The sequence below is a fragment of the Alosa pseudoharengus genome, unplaced genomic scaffold, assembly GCF_046254945.1.
Source record: "Alosa pseudoharengus isolate Yale_2024_CS ecotype anadromous, Long Island Sound unplaced genomic scaffold, YU_APseudo_1.1 YU_APseudo_1.1_scf_14, whole genome shotgun sequence".
Classification (NCBI taxonomy): domain Eukaryota; kingdom Metazoa; phylum Chordata; class Actinopteri; order Clupeiformes; family Clupeidae; genus Alosa; species Alosa pseudoharengus.
Genome location: NW_027468609.1, coordinates 580,293 through 594,108, shown reverse-complemented (window position 1 = coordinate 594,108; position 13,816 = coordinate 580,293). Strand labels below are relative to the sequence as shown.

Genomic DNA, 13,816 nt, shown 5'->3' with positions numbered 1-13,816 from the left:
AACACAGACCTCAATGAGAGAGAGAGAGTGAGAAAGAGAGTGAGAGAGAGAGTGAAAGAGTGAGAGAGAGAGTGAAAGAAAGTGTGTGTGTGAGAGAGAGAGTGAAAGAGAGTGTGTGTGAGAGTGAAAGAGAGTGTGTGTGAGAGAGAGAGTGAAAGAGAGTGTGTGTGTGAGAGAGAGAGTGAAAGAGAGTGTGTGTGAGAGAGAGAGTGAAAGAGAGTGTGTGTGTGAGAGAGAGAGTGAAAGAGAGTGTGTGTGAGAGAGAGTGTGTGAGAGAGAGAGTGAAAGAGAGTATGTGAGAGAGAGAGAGTGAAAGAGTGTGTGAGAGAGAGAGTGTGTGTGTGAGAGAGAGTGAAAGAGTGTGTGAGAGAGAAAGAGAGAGTGTGAGAGAGAGAGAGAGACGCTGTGTATCTTGGCCAAGCAATGCAGAATGTTTCTCACAAACACCAAGGATAGATTTTCTAATAGATTTCTCTCTATCCCTCCCTCCCTCTCTCTCCATCCCAACTCTCCCTCTCTATCCCTCTATCCCTCCCTCTCTCTCTCTCTCCCTTATCTGGGCAGGGGGGGATGGAGGGATGAAATGTTATTATGTGTCCAGTACGCAGCGCCGCGTGAGGTGTCCGGTCGGAGTAAACTTCCTCACGCCGGATGCGACTGCACTGCACTGCACTTGTGTGTCTGTCTGTCCGTCCAAAGTGAGGACAGTGGACACTAAAAACACAAAACAACGAGAGCAAGAATGTGAAGAACGCCCGCTCATCACCCTCTAGCAGATCCTGATATTATGATCCCATGGCCACACGTCACAGGCACCCAAACAATAACAAACAGCACGTCTGCAGTTTCAGTACTCACCCCCTGTTCAGAAGTTCAGAAGCTCGTAGCTCCACTCTGGTGAGACTGGGGAGAGGGGCTTTAAGGGCTGATGCGGTTCATTAGTGGGGGGGGGGAAGGGGCTTTAAGGGCTGATGATGCGGTTCATTAGTGGGGGGGGGGGGACCTCCTTCTGCTGCTCAGCATTCTTGTGGCGTCACTTTGCAAACAAAAGAGCAAAAACTCCACTTGACAACATAGAGCAATCATGGGCGCAGGAATGCCTTTGATTGGGCTATTTTTAGCCCTCTCTGGGAATTCTGCTCTGTAGATGTTACCCTCTGTGTGTGTGTGTGTGTGTGTGTGTGTGTGTGCGTGTGTGTGTGAGTGCGTGCGTTCGTGCGTGTGTGTGTGTGTGTGTGCGTGTGTGTGTGCGTGTGTGTGTGTGTGCGTGTGTCCGCATGTGATGAGAAGCTGGGGAGTTATATGGCCTGGTATTTGCCATCTCATCTGGGTCTGGTTTCCATGTGGCCCCCGCAGCTCAAGGCTGCTACACTAAGTGGAAAGAGATGGTCACATACATGTGGAGAGAGAGCGAGAGAGAGAGGGAGAGAGAGAGAGAGAGGGAGAGAGAGGGAGAGAGAGAGAAAGAGAGGGTAGAAGAGAGGAAAAAGGTGGGGGGTGGTTTACTGTGATGTGGTGGAATAATAACATACATGACTATCTACTGCCACCATGTGGCCATCTGTGTGCCCTGCAGCGTGGCCTGAGAGACTAAATGGATCGTTAAGCTCTTCATGAGATAAACAAATACAATAAATAAAGTCCATGCTGTGACAATCTCCATTCGGGTGTTGAGTGAGGAGCTCTGTTATTGCCAACAGGCCCCTGCTACACCCAGGGACGCACCAAACCATTCCTGATACCGTCGCATTCCAACAGCAGAGGCACATGCCGGGGGGGCGGAGATTCGTGCCGGGGGGCGGGATTTGCAGATCGCAAGCGCATCTATCAAGCCGACATCTATCAAGCCGTCTGACATCGAATCAGACGCTCGACAACTGGGCAGGAGTGAACGACAAGCTGAGACACTGGTGGTGGTGACCTTGACTGACCCCTCCAGAATAACCTCCCCACACAGCACCAGTAGAGCCTCATGGCATGTAGGGTGACTTGGACACCCCAGGAGAAATCCCTGGAAAAGCTCTCATGCCCCCAACTTAATGCCACCTCTCTCTGACCCCTCCCCCTCTCTCTCTTTCCCTCTCTCTCTTTTCCTCTACCCCTCTCTCTTTCCCTCCCCCTCTCTTTTCTTCCCTCTCCCTCTCTTTCCCTCTCGCTCTCTCTCTTTCCCTCTCCCTCTCTCTCTCTTTCCCTCTCGCTCTCTCTCTTTCCCTCTCCCTCTCTCTCTCTCCCTCTCCCCCTCTCTCTTTCCCTCTCCCTCTCTCTCTCTCTCCTCCTCTCTCGTTCATGGATAGGAAAGGACACATTCCACACTGCTATGCAACACGGTCAGCTCCCTGGTCAGCTCCCTGGTCAGCCCAGACCCCCAGGCCTCCTCTCAGTGCAAAACCAGCCTGCCTGCAGCTAATGTGTTACAGCACAGAGAGGGAGAGAAAGAGAGAGAGGGAGGGAGAGAGAGGGAGAGAAAGAGAGAGAGAGGGAGGGAGGGAGAGAGAGAGGGAGAGAGAGAGAAAAGGAGGGGGGTCATGGTCATTCATTAAGTGACCTATGGAAGTCTGGGTGATAGATGTCTGGGTGAATGGCTGTGGAATGTTGCAGTAGTGTTTTGAATGTGGGAGATGGGGGCAGATTGGACTGGTGATGGGGGCAGATTGGACTGGTGATGGGGGCAGATTGGACTGGTGATGGGGGCAGATTGGTGATGGTGCAGTGGAGGTGTGAAGCGTGCCCAGCTCAAAGGAATCCCAGGGAATTGAAACTGACATGCAAAAGTATGAAGCAGCTGCAACATAACAATAGAACAGAATAGATCAGAATAGAATAGAATAGAATAGAATAGAACAGAATTCACCCCTTGCATGTGACGTCACGTTTTGTTCGCGCCACAGCAAAATAGCCTAGTGGACGGCAAGAAGACGAATCAAATCAATGGGTTGTAATGGGACATATCGCACAGCTAGGAGATTATAGTGAGATTTAACCGTAGTAATGCCCTTCCACGACTGTTGGCTTATTGTTTGGAATACAACATCCCATGTTCTTGCATAGATATATTTTGGTTTGTTTTCTTTGTCTATCGGAAGAATTTAAACCACAATTGCACGTTTATCTCGTCAGTGTATGAAGCACAGCAGCGGTTGTTATAGCAACCATAGACTCTGAACAGCACGGCAGACTACAAGCTATAAGCACTTAGGCAAAGTCTATGGCAAGACCTGAATGGAAACAGATAATACCGTTCAAGCGTTTTCATTATTTTCTATTTCTTTCAATTCTTTAACTTAAGACATGTAAGATGTAAGCTTACTTATTCGCTGAGCAACGTACAAACTGACGAGTTACATTAGCCCTAGCACTAAGAGCTACGATAAATGTTAGCTAGAATAGCTAATAAGTGTGGCAGCTAAGTTATTATTTCATGTTCTGATATAACATTCTTAATGTTTTGACTATGTTACATCTCTATCTATATGGCTCTGGAACAGAATAGAATAGAACAGAACAGAACAGAACAGAACAGAACAGAATAGAATAGAATAGAACAGAATAGAATAGAACAGAATAGAATGGAACAGAACAGAACAGAATATAACAGAATAGAATAGAACAGAACAGAATAGAACAGAATATAACAGAATAGAATAGAACAGAACAGAATAGAATAGAATAGAATAGAACAGAATAGAATAGAACAGAATAGAATGGAACAGAACAGAACAGAATAGAATAGAATAGAATAGAACAGAATAGAATGGAACAGAACAGAACAGAATATAACAGAATAGAATAGAACAGAACAGAATAGAACAGAATATAACAGAATAGAATAGAACAGAACAGAATAGAATAGAATATAATAGAACAGAATAGAATAGAATAGAATAGAATAGAACAGAATAGAATAGAATAGAACAGAATAGAATAGAACAGAATAGAATGGAACAGAACAGAACAGAATAGAATAGAATAGAATAGAACAGAATAGAATGGAACAGAACAGAACAGAATATAACAGAATAGAATAGAACAGAACAGAACAGAACAGAATATAACAGAATAGAATAGAACAGAACAGAATAGAATAGAATAGAACAGAATAGAATAGAATAGAACAGAATAGAATAGAGTGTCACTCTATTATAACTCTCTCCTTCCTTCTTTCCACATCTCCACTTTTTCTAATCTCTTCCTCCCTCTCTCCTCTGTGATGGTCACGTCCACTTATCTCTGACTGCAACATGCATTCTTAGTGATTATCAGTCAAACACAGCCCCACACACACACACACACACACCACCCCTCTCTAATCAGACGGAACAGGGGTGTTCCCTCATGGGGAAATTATAAAATTAGGATGCTCTGATGGTGTCATTCAAACGAGTCACCAGACTCTCCATGATCCCAATCCTAGAGAGAAACAAAGGGGGGGGGGGGGCTTCTGTTCCATAATTATCTCCACACTCCCCGCATATTCCCACACCTCCTGGTTCATATAACAGCCTGTAATAGAACCACATGCTATTCTGGGCCGGGAGAGAACTGGGACACTCAGGAATGCATTGGTGAGCAGAAGGACTAAGGTCTGAGACTGTGGACGTGCAGTGTGCTTGTCATGCCAGTGGAACCAAGAAAGATCCCAAACAAATATAATAAATATGTAAATAAATAAGAGATGCATTTCACACACTCCCATGAGAATGTTACTGAGAAGCAACACAGCAATAGACCGGTTTCAGGTCCCTAACTACCGTAGTCAAGAACGAACTCGGAGGACAAGCACTAGTTGTTTACACTGACAGCGCATAGAAAACAAGCTGGCTGAACTTGATATAAGATGAAGAATAAAAACATATTGCCGAAATATTTGGGTGTAGCCGAGTCTGGATTGTTTTCATCTAGAGGTGTAGCGGATTTACCTATGAAAAAGCAACGGATTTTACGGAAGGTAAACATGTGGCCAGTCACTGTAAAGTTAGGTTAGGCTTAAGCTAATGTTAGCGTTAGGGCTTTGACTGCACAAACAATTAGTTTAGATTTAGTGAGAACATTACCTACTCAAAGGGTACATAATGACAGGGGTGGACAATCATTTCCCCCTGAGGTCAGAGGATAATTACTTTGATAAAGTAGCCTATGCTGGCCACACATTGAACGATTGACTGAAATAACGTTACAATGCACAAAATGCATTGTGCTGGATGTTAACTGACAGGACAGGAGCCTATGACTGATTAGCTATAAGTTAGGCTACCTTATAGTAGGCCTATGCAATAACGTTACTTGCAAGCCCATGTCTTCTTTTCTAAAACAAACAACTCAAATGGAGTGTCAACTTTAACTTTAGGCTAGAAGCTACCCTGCATATTGTCATTTGCGTGAAATATATAACGTTAGCCTCCGTTCTCATGGATCATAAGTCTCTCATTAAAATGATATGCTGAGGAATATGATTAAAAAAACACTTTGTTAACGTCCCTACCCTAAGTTATTTAGCCTACATGACTTGAGTTTTTCCTCTTGAGCATGAAGATAACATTTGTGGCATAACTTCGTAGCTTCATAATGCATGCTTCGTATCCAAATGTCTAGCACCTAGGCCTGCCTACTTTATTGGCGTTTTACATTTTTTTTAGCTTTGAACGGACACATCACAAAAAAATTAAATGTCTCCTGTACCACACAGGGGAATTTCCGTCTGCTTTTCTCTGCCAAAAGTTAACAATTTTCAACCTCCTTGCGTCTTTCTCTCAATGTATTGCTATAGGCTCTGGGTTTGCTTGTCCTCCGAGTTCGTCCTTAACGACGGTTGTTAGGGACCTGAAACCGGTCTATACTGCAGACGTGGGTTCCATACAGCTGCAAGGCCAACGACGGTAAGAGAGACCATTGTGACATCATAAACAGAGAGCATTGTTACATCATAAACTGTGGAGTTCTAGAATTGGAAAAACAACGGTACAATAATGGTCTTCTAAGGGCTCTCCTCTCTTCCCCCAAATCAAACCTCGCAATGACCCACGTGTGTTAGGTTGTGGAGTTTAAGTTTGAGAGGTCATTGATCCGTTCGTCGATGTTTGTTGTTCCTGCGAGGCTGTCAGGGCTGTTTATGTTGGTTATGTGTCAAAGCGTGTACCCGAGCAGGGACAACCGGCCTGCAAGTGAGTGTTTGTTTGCCACGATAGCTCTCCTGCCATCCACATAGAGGCATCAACACACACAGCAGCTTTAAGCTTCTCGCTATATAGTTACCTCACACACACACACACACACACACACACACACACACACACACACACACACACACAGCAGGTTCAAGCTTCTCCCTATATAATTGCCTCTCTTCACTACTCACCAGGCAAAGTCGTTTGGATCAGACACTTAACAGCAGGTGCAGAAACTAAACAGAAACACACACCTTGTGAACATCGTTACAAACCACCCCACACTGGAGCTCAATCATGCATAGCCACTCTGTTGTTGATCCAAAACACACACACACACACACACACACACACACACACACACTAGGCAAGGGAGAGTCAAAGTTCAGGGCTAGAGGAGGGAGAAAACACTATAAAGACCTCTAGACCCCTCACACTAATTAATCAGAAACACACACACACACACACACACACACACACACACGACCCACAAATCACATAGGAACCAAAAGTCAAAAGAAAAAGGTCCAGCACAAAATGAACACTAGGTTAAATGGGTTCAACACAATCTCCAGAGAGAAACTACTCTTTTTGTCTCCCTCTCTATCTCTCTCTCTCTCTCCCTCACCTCATTTCCTTCTACTTACTCAAACCTCTCAGGGCTGAGAGACAAAGACACATGCTGACAGAAGAGGAAGAAAAAAAAGCTAAATCCTACCTCTCCAGGTACTTCTCAGAGAAGTCCACCATGGTGTGAAACATGTGTGTGTGTGTGTGTGTGGACGCTGGGCTAGTGCTCCCTGGGTAGGGTGTGTGTGTGTGTGTGTGTGGACTCCCTGGGTAGGGTGGTCAGCGATCACATTCCTCTGGCCTCCTGCTCCGCTCTCTGGGCTTTATATAGCGCAGAGGGGCCCCAGGGGGGCGGGCTCTGACCTCTCCACCAATCACACGCCACCCCCGCCGAGGGGATTGGCTCAATCTCCCAGTCTGTCTAATTGAGGACTGCTTGCCTGCCACAAGGACAACAAACAAACATGGACAGGAGACCAGCGCAACATGGACAGGACACCTTTTACTGAGCGCAACATGGACAGGACACCTTTTACTGACCGCAACATGACCGCAACATGGACAGGAGACCAGCGCAACATGGACAGGACACCTTTTACTGAGCGCAACATGGACAGGACACCTTTTACTGACCGCAACATGACCGCAACATGGACAGGAGACCAGCGCAACATGGACAGGACACCTTTTACTGAGCGCAACATGGACAGGACACCTTTTACTGACCGCAACATGACCGCAACATGGACAGGAGACCAGCGTAACATGGACAGGACACCTTTTACTGACCGCAACATGGACAGGACACCTTTTACTGACCGCAACATGACCGCAACATGGACAGGAGACCAGCGCAACATGGACAGGACACCTTTTACTGACCGCAACATGGACAGGACAACCAGGCTTATGGGGACACAATGACAGCTACAACAGCTACGGCCTTCAGAGGCGGCCCTCACCAGACACCCGATGCCTCTGGACCAAACTAGACGGCCATCTCCTCCAGCTGGGCTCCAGAAGAAATCACTCCTACTAATATTCCCAGATTCCTAGTTGAAACTGGGGATTCCTAGTTGAAACTGGGACCGTATCACTTCACCTTCATTCAAACTGTTTCTGCTTTGTTGTTTTAGATCCTGTACAATAAAAGCTTTTGTCCTGAAGTGGCTGGTGTGTGTGTGTGCGTGTGTGTGCATGTGTGTGTCCGTGTGTGTGTGTGCATGTGTGTGTGTGTGTGTGTGCTTAAGGCACGTCTAGGCATGATGCAGGGGAAGCCGGAACACACACCTGGTGTGTGTGAAGTAGCAGGTGTTAAGAGAAGGCCTGCCTGCTGGGGGACAGCTGTTCCATCCCATAATGCTCGTCCGTTTGTTTTTTGTCTGTCAGACACACACACACACACACACACACACACACTCTATCTACTATCAACTCATCTCAGGAGCTTTCATCTCTGGCTGATCCACTTCCTTCCTCCACAAGGCCAGACCTCCTGCAGTTTCTTTTGTGACTGATTTAGACTGTTGTGCGTGGCGCTTCTTCTTGCCTATTCATTTCAGAGTGAGAGACAGCATACTAAAGCATCTGGCTGCAGGGCATTGCCACTCAGCTGTTTGTGTCGCTCAGTCGCAACACAAGATGCACCAGACGCTCCAGACATCTATTTGCCCTCTGACATAGAAAATGATCTCTCTCTGTCTTTATGCCCCTTTCTCTCAGAAACATACATACATTCCTCTCTCTCTCTCTCTCTCTCACACACACACACACACACACTCTGTTGCTGACGCAGATGTGTTGATTCTGGGCCAGTATTTCTCCACTCAAGCTGGTGGTTATTGCACTCTAGAGAGTAGAGATGGAGACGCAGGGAGAGAGAGAGAGAGGGAGAGAGAGAGAGGGAAAAAGAGTGTGAGAGATGGGAGAGAGAGAGAGGGAGGGAGAGAAAGAGAGAGTGTGAGAGAGAGATAGGGAGAGAGAGAGGGAGAGAGAGAGAGGGAAAGAGAGTGTGAGAGATGGGAGAGAGAGAGAGGGAGGGAGAGAAAGAGAGAGTGTGAGAGAGAGAGAGGGAGAGAGAGTGTGAGAGATGGGAGAGAGAGAGAGGGGGAGGGAGGGAGAGAAAGAGAAAGTGTGAGAGAGAGAGAGAGGGGGAGGGAGGGAGAGAGAGGGAGAGATGGGATAGAGAGAGGGGGGGAGGGAGGGAGAGAAAGAGAGAGTGTAAGCGCTTTCAGATATAACCTCCGGAGTATATGCGGAGGTTTGTCAAACAGAGGTCCTACCCTTCGGATGATTCAGATATGATGCTAACCTGGGGACCTTATACTGACCTTATACGGATCTATGTGTGAACGACATACACGCACATTACAGAATCTCTGTGTGGTTGTCGAATGAGGGGTGTGGGCTTGTAGAGTTCACAAGATGCGAGATATGATGCAGAATATATGTGGCCGCTGTCACAGCTGCTGTTTGTTTACAAAGTGTAGGCTATGCATTATGTAGGCTAAAGAAGAGAAATCTATTGTGCGTAGGCTAATACTTGAAGTAGTCACGTAAGTGCACACTTGAAATTGACCTACAGTATTTCTATGTGTGCTTCGAATAAACACATTATCTGTTTTTAACGTTATATAGCAGAATTACTTGGCTATGGAACCCCAAATCTGGTTTGCATTGGAGAGAGCATGCACGACTTCAAGGCCATCATATACAACGTTTTTAAGCAACAAACAAAATACTAACATAACAGTAAAGTGGTTCGTTTTTTCATGGTTTATTTTTCCAAAAGCATCCTCTCCCCATGTGTCTATTGCATTTACGTAAGGAGCTTGGAACAAAGTTGGGTTTTCTTCGTTTTCATTTTCTCTAGGCATATTTATGCTCAACAGATATCAGCTCAGCAGTGAGGTCATGAGAAGGCTATCAATGAACAGAAAACCGACCGTGTTGGCAAACAATTTATGAAATACTCCTGTTATTGTCGTCAACGACGTCGCTGTAGGCTACTGCCTTTTCAGCGCCTTCTGCTTATGATGATTCGGTCTTCTGAATTAGTTTGGCCTTGCGATGCAGTTGTAGGTTAACGTGTCTCTTGCTGTTCCCTTCATGTGTTCTATCACAATGCTGTCTGCCCTCATGGACAGTAGCTCCGTGATGTCTGCATCTTTCCAGGTTGGAGATTTTCTGGACAGCACTATGCCACTTCATCATAACACTGGCATTTAAGTCAGATTTAACCACATGGATGCACAAAAGAAAAGTCACCGACACGCCCTTTCACTAGGTGTGAATTTTAACCGCATGTTCTACGCTTTGTTCAGACACAGCACATTTACATTATGTCCGGAGGAAATACTAGGGGGGGGGGAGTAGTAGAACAACCGGCTAAATGCGGACTTCCATATGACCGGTTATGTCGTTCAGATATATACGGCCCCACCGTTTAACATCAGCAGAACCTCCGGTCTTACACGTATGTCTGAAAGCGCTTTGTGAGTGAAGGAGAGGGAGAGAGAGAGAGAGTGTGAGAGAGGGAGAGATGGGATAGAGAGAGGGGGGGAGGGAGGGAGAGAGAGAGAGAGTGTGAGATTAGTGCTGATTAGTGTCGTGTGGTCTAAGCCTGATGTCATGGTGGCTGATTAGTGTCGTGTGGTCTAAGCCTGATGTCATGGTGGCTGATTAGTGTCGTGTGGTCTAAGCCTGATGTCATGGTGGCTGATTAGTGTCGTGTGGTCTAAGCCTGATGTCATGGTGGCTGATTAGTGTCGTGTGGTCTAAGCCTGATGTCATGGTGGCTGATTAGTGTCGTGTGGTCTAAGCCTGATGTCATGGTGGCTGATTAGTGTCGTGTGGTCTAAGCCTGATGTCATGGTGGCTGATTAGTGTCGTGTGGTCTAAGCCTGATGTCATGGTGGCTGATTAGTGTCGTGTGGTCTAAGCCTGATGTCATGGTGGCTGATTAGTGTCGTGTGGTCTAAGCCTGATGTCATGGTGGCTGATTAGTGTCGTGTGGTCTAAGCCTGATGTCATGGTGGCTGATTAGTGTCGTGTGGTCTAAGCCTGATGTCATGGTGGCTGATTAGTGTCGTGTGGTCTAAGCCTGATGTCATGGTGGCTGACTGCAGGAACACGACCATCGATGGCCCCTCTGATGGATGTGTGTCATCAGGCAGGGCAGGCCAGGTGCTCTAGGACTGATGGACTCTAGTGGACTCTGATGGACTCAAGTGGACTCTGATGGACTCAAGTAGAACACAAAGACCACATCTGCATTTGCATCAGCCCTGGTAGAGCTTGTGTGGCCCATTATGTTGATGGACGTCTGGCACGCTGGTCATGTTGAGGTGATGAATAAGAGCCTTTAGCAGCTTGCACACAGTGCATCGGGCTAGCAGGACAGCGCTTGCTTTTGTATTATCAATCAACCATACACTTTATTCCATTTTTATAAAGTATTTACATCATTCATATACTATTCATATCATCTTCAGTATGATTGTATAGTATTTGTATGTAGCAAAGGGGTGGAGCATTTTCACTACATGTTTGTAAACTTCTCATGGAAAGCTTTTCTTTACTTTTGACTATTGAGGAAAATAAAAAGCTTGTAAAATAACAATACAATGCCACGCACAGATATATAAATAGTTCTTTAAAATCAATAAGTACGCAAATTCAACCTATAACCTACATATTCTAGCTGGTATTTGTATTCTAGGGTGTATATATTATCAATCAGCTGATGAGCGCAGGCTTTGTGTGTGAGGGTAGAGGGCTGAACTTGGAAAGCAGGATGGTTTCTGTTTCTGTATTTAGTTTCAGTGGCTTTTGAATAATGCTAAACGTTCCCAAACACAATGAAGATGTTCAGGAAACCAAAAGTGGGATTGTGTGGAAATCAAGCTTTTGTGTGCCCCAGTGGTTCTGCAATACACATCTATTCTAGCAAGTTTGGACAGGGAAGATATGCGATGGCTGTATTCCAAACTCCTCCATAGGATTAACAAAGAGGTGCCGATGAGTTAGAGCAGGCCTGTCACACCCAAACACACTGCACTCTAATCACGCATCTGGACACAATACCGCCCTCCACTCACGCAGACACCACAACACTGCGCTCTAATCACGCAGGCACCACAACACTGCATGTTTATTCATGAGTCACACCTGCACCTGCACCACCAGGTGTGTTGTTTCGCTCATTATAATACACACTCAAAGGTGTAAACAGGGCGGCGAGAGTCGCTGGTCATTACCACCTCTCAACACACACCCCCCCTATACTCTCTAACTGGACCCGTTTGGACAGCACACGCCCCCCTAGTTTACTCTCTAACTCAGGGGTGGGCAAACTTTTTGGATCAAGGGCCACATTGGGTTTTGAAAATTGGCAACAACACCCCCCCCCTCACCCCCCACACACACACGCATAAAAAAAATGGTTTATTGTACATTTTTTATAGCCTATAATTTAGTATGAAAAGTATTTCTTTTAAAATATTAATTGCTTAAACATACTGCTAATTTTATGCTGTTTAATGTATAAATTGTGCACTGTCGCTTTAAAGGAACACGCCACCCAATGTCACTAGTAATATATGTTCTCACCTTAACTTTCACGAGTTGAGTCATACCTCTCCCGTGTCGGTACGTGCACTCAAACGCTCTGGTGCGCGGCTGGACTGTGTTAGCATGTTGCTATGCTAGCGGGCTTTGCCGTAACTAAGCGTAGAAGTAATCAAAAACATCCACGTTTTCCCGATTTAAATACAGTTGCACGAGTAGTTGATAGAAATGCTACGGCCACGCAACATGAAACGTGGCGATTTTCCAAGCGAATAAACAGGAGAACTACAATGTGTGGCGCAATAGCACCTGTGAGTACTTCGACCTAGCGTAGTAGTATTGTTAACACCTAATTGTAGATCCTATCCACCACAGAGTTTAGAATCCATGCTGGATCGACCCTCAGCCTCTCACTCCCCTCTGAGCGAGAGAGGCACACACACTAGAGATGCGCTGATGGGCTATTATTTCAACCATAACTGCATAGCAAAACTTATCATCCATCAGCCATCCATCAGCACCAAAGTTTTTTGACCAATTTTCGAAACGGCACCCGCCCACCATCCGCTGGTTGTTTTAATGTAGGTTATATGGGTGATGCAGCGCTGCTGACGTGAGGCTAGAAAGCCCCCCCTAGTTTACTCTCTAACTGGACCCGTTTGGACAAGAGAGAGGAGAGGGAGAGAGAGGGGGGAAGGGAGAGAGAGGAGAAGGAGAGAGGGAGGAGAGGAGAGAGAGAGGGGGGAAGGGAGAGAGGGAGAGAGGGAGGAGAGGGAGAGAGGGAGGAGAGGGAGAGAGAGGGGGGAAGGGAGAGAGAGGAGAGGGAGAGAGAGGGGGGAAGGGAGAGAGAGGAGAAGGAGAGAGGGAGGAGAGGGAGAGAGGGGGAATCGCTGGGAAGAGAGGAAGGGAGAGAGGGAGCTATGAGAGGGTTAAGCAGCACACGTGAGAGGGAGAAGAGTTACAGGGTAATACAACCCTTCCCCCCCTGCCCCCCCCTGCCCCCCCCCCCCCTGCCCCCTCCCCCTGCCCCCTCTCAAAGACAGACGGATGAGGTGATGACAGATCAAAAGATTACAGAGGAGAGAGGGAGGGGAGGGGGGGAGAGGAGAGAGGGAGGGGAGGAGAGAGGGAGGGGAGGAGAGGAGAGGGGCGATAGAGAGAAGGAAATGAAAAGATAGAGTAAGAGACACACACCAGAGAGATGCAAACAGGGGAGAGATTAAAAAAAAGTAAGAAATAAAGAGAGAAAGAAAGAAAGAAAGAAAGAAAGAAAGAAAGAGCAAGAGAGAATTGTGTGTTCCTTTTCTCCCTCATCCTTTGTATGGGTGCGTTGGCTTCTGTCTTCTCTGTCACGCCAGCAACGCATTTCAAATCTACATGTACATGTGCATGTGTGTGCATGCAGTGATGCCAGTAACGCGTTACTTAGTAACGCGTTAGTCTATTTTTACCACTTTTTTCAGTAACGAGTAATCTAACGCGCTACTATTTACAAACCAGTAATCAGATTAAAGTTA

The 13,816-nt window shown here is 46.3% G+C and overlaps 1 protein-coding gene across 3 annotated transcripts in view; it reads right to left on the bottom strand.

The window, feature by feature from the left end:
- The window catches only part of rgs3a (regulator of G protein signaling 3a), a 310,654-nt gene that overhangs the window by 10,656 nt on the left and 286,182 nt on the right, over positions 1-13,816 (bottom strand). The window contains exon 1 of one of the 3 annotated variants that reach the window (XM_076283452.1): positions 6,880-6,979. The exons of the other annotated variants lie outside the window; for them this stretch is intronic. Within the exon in view, the coding sequence (XP_076139567.1) occupies positions 6,880-6,923 (44 nt within the window). The 5' untranslated portion in view covers positions 6,924-6,979. Of the gene's footprint in view, positions 1-6,879; positions 6,980-13,816 lie in introns of those variants that run through there. 3 annotated transcript variants of the gene reach the window in all.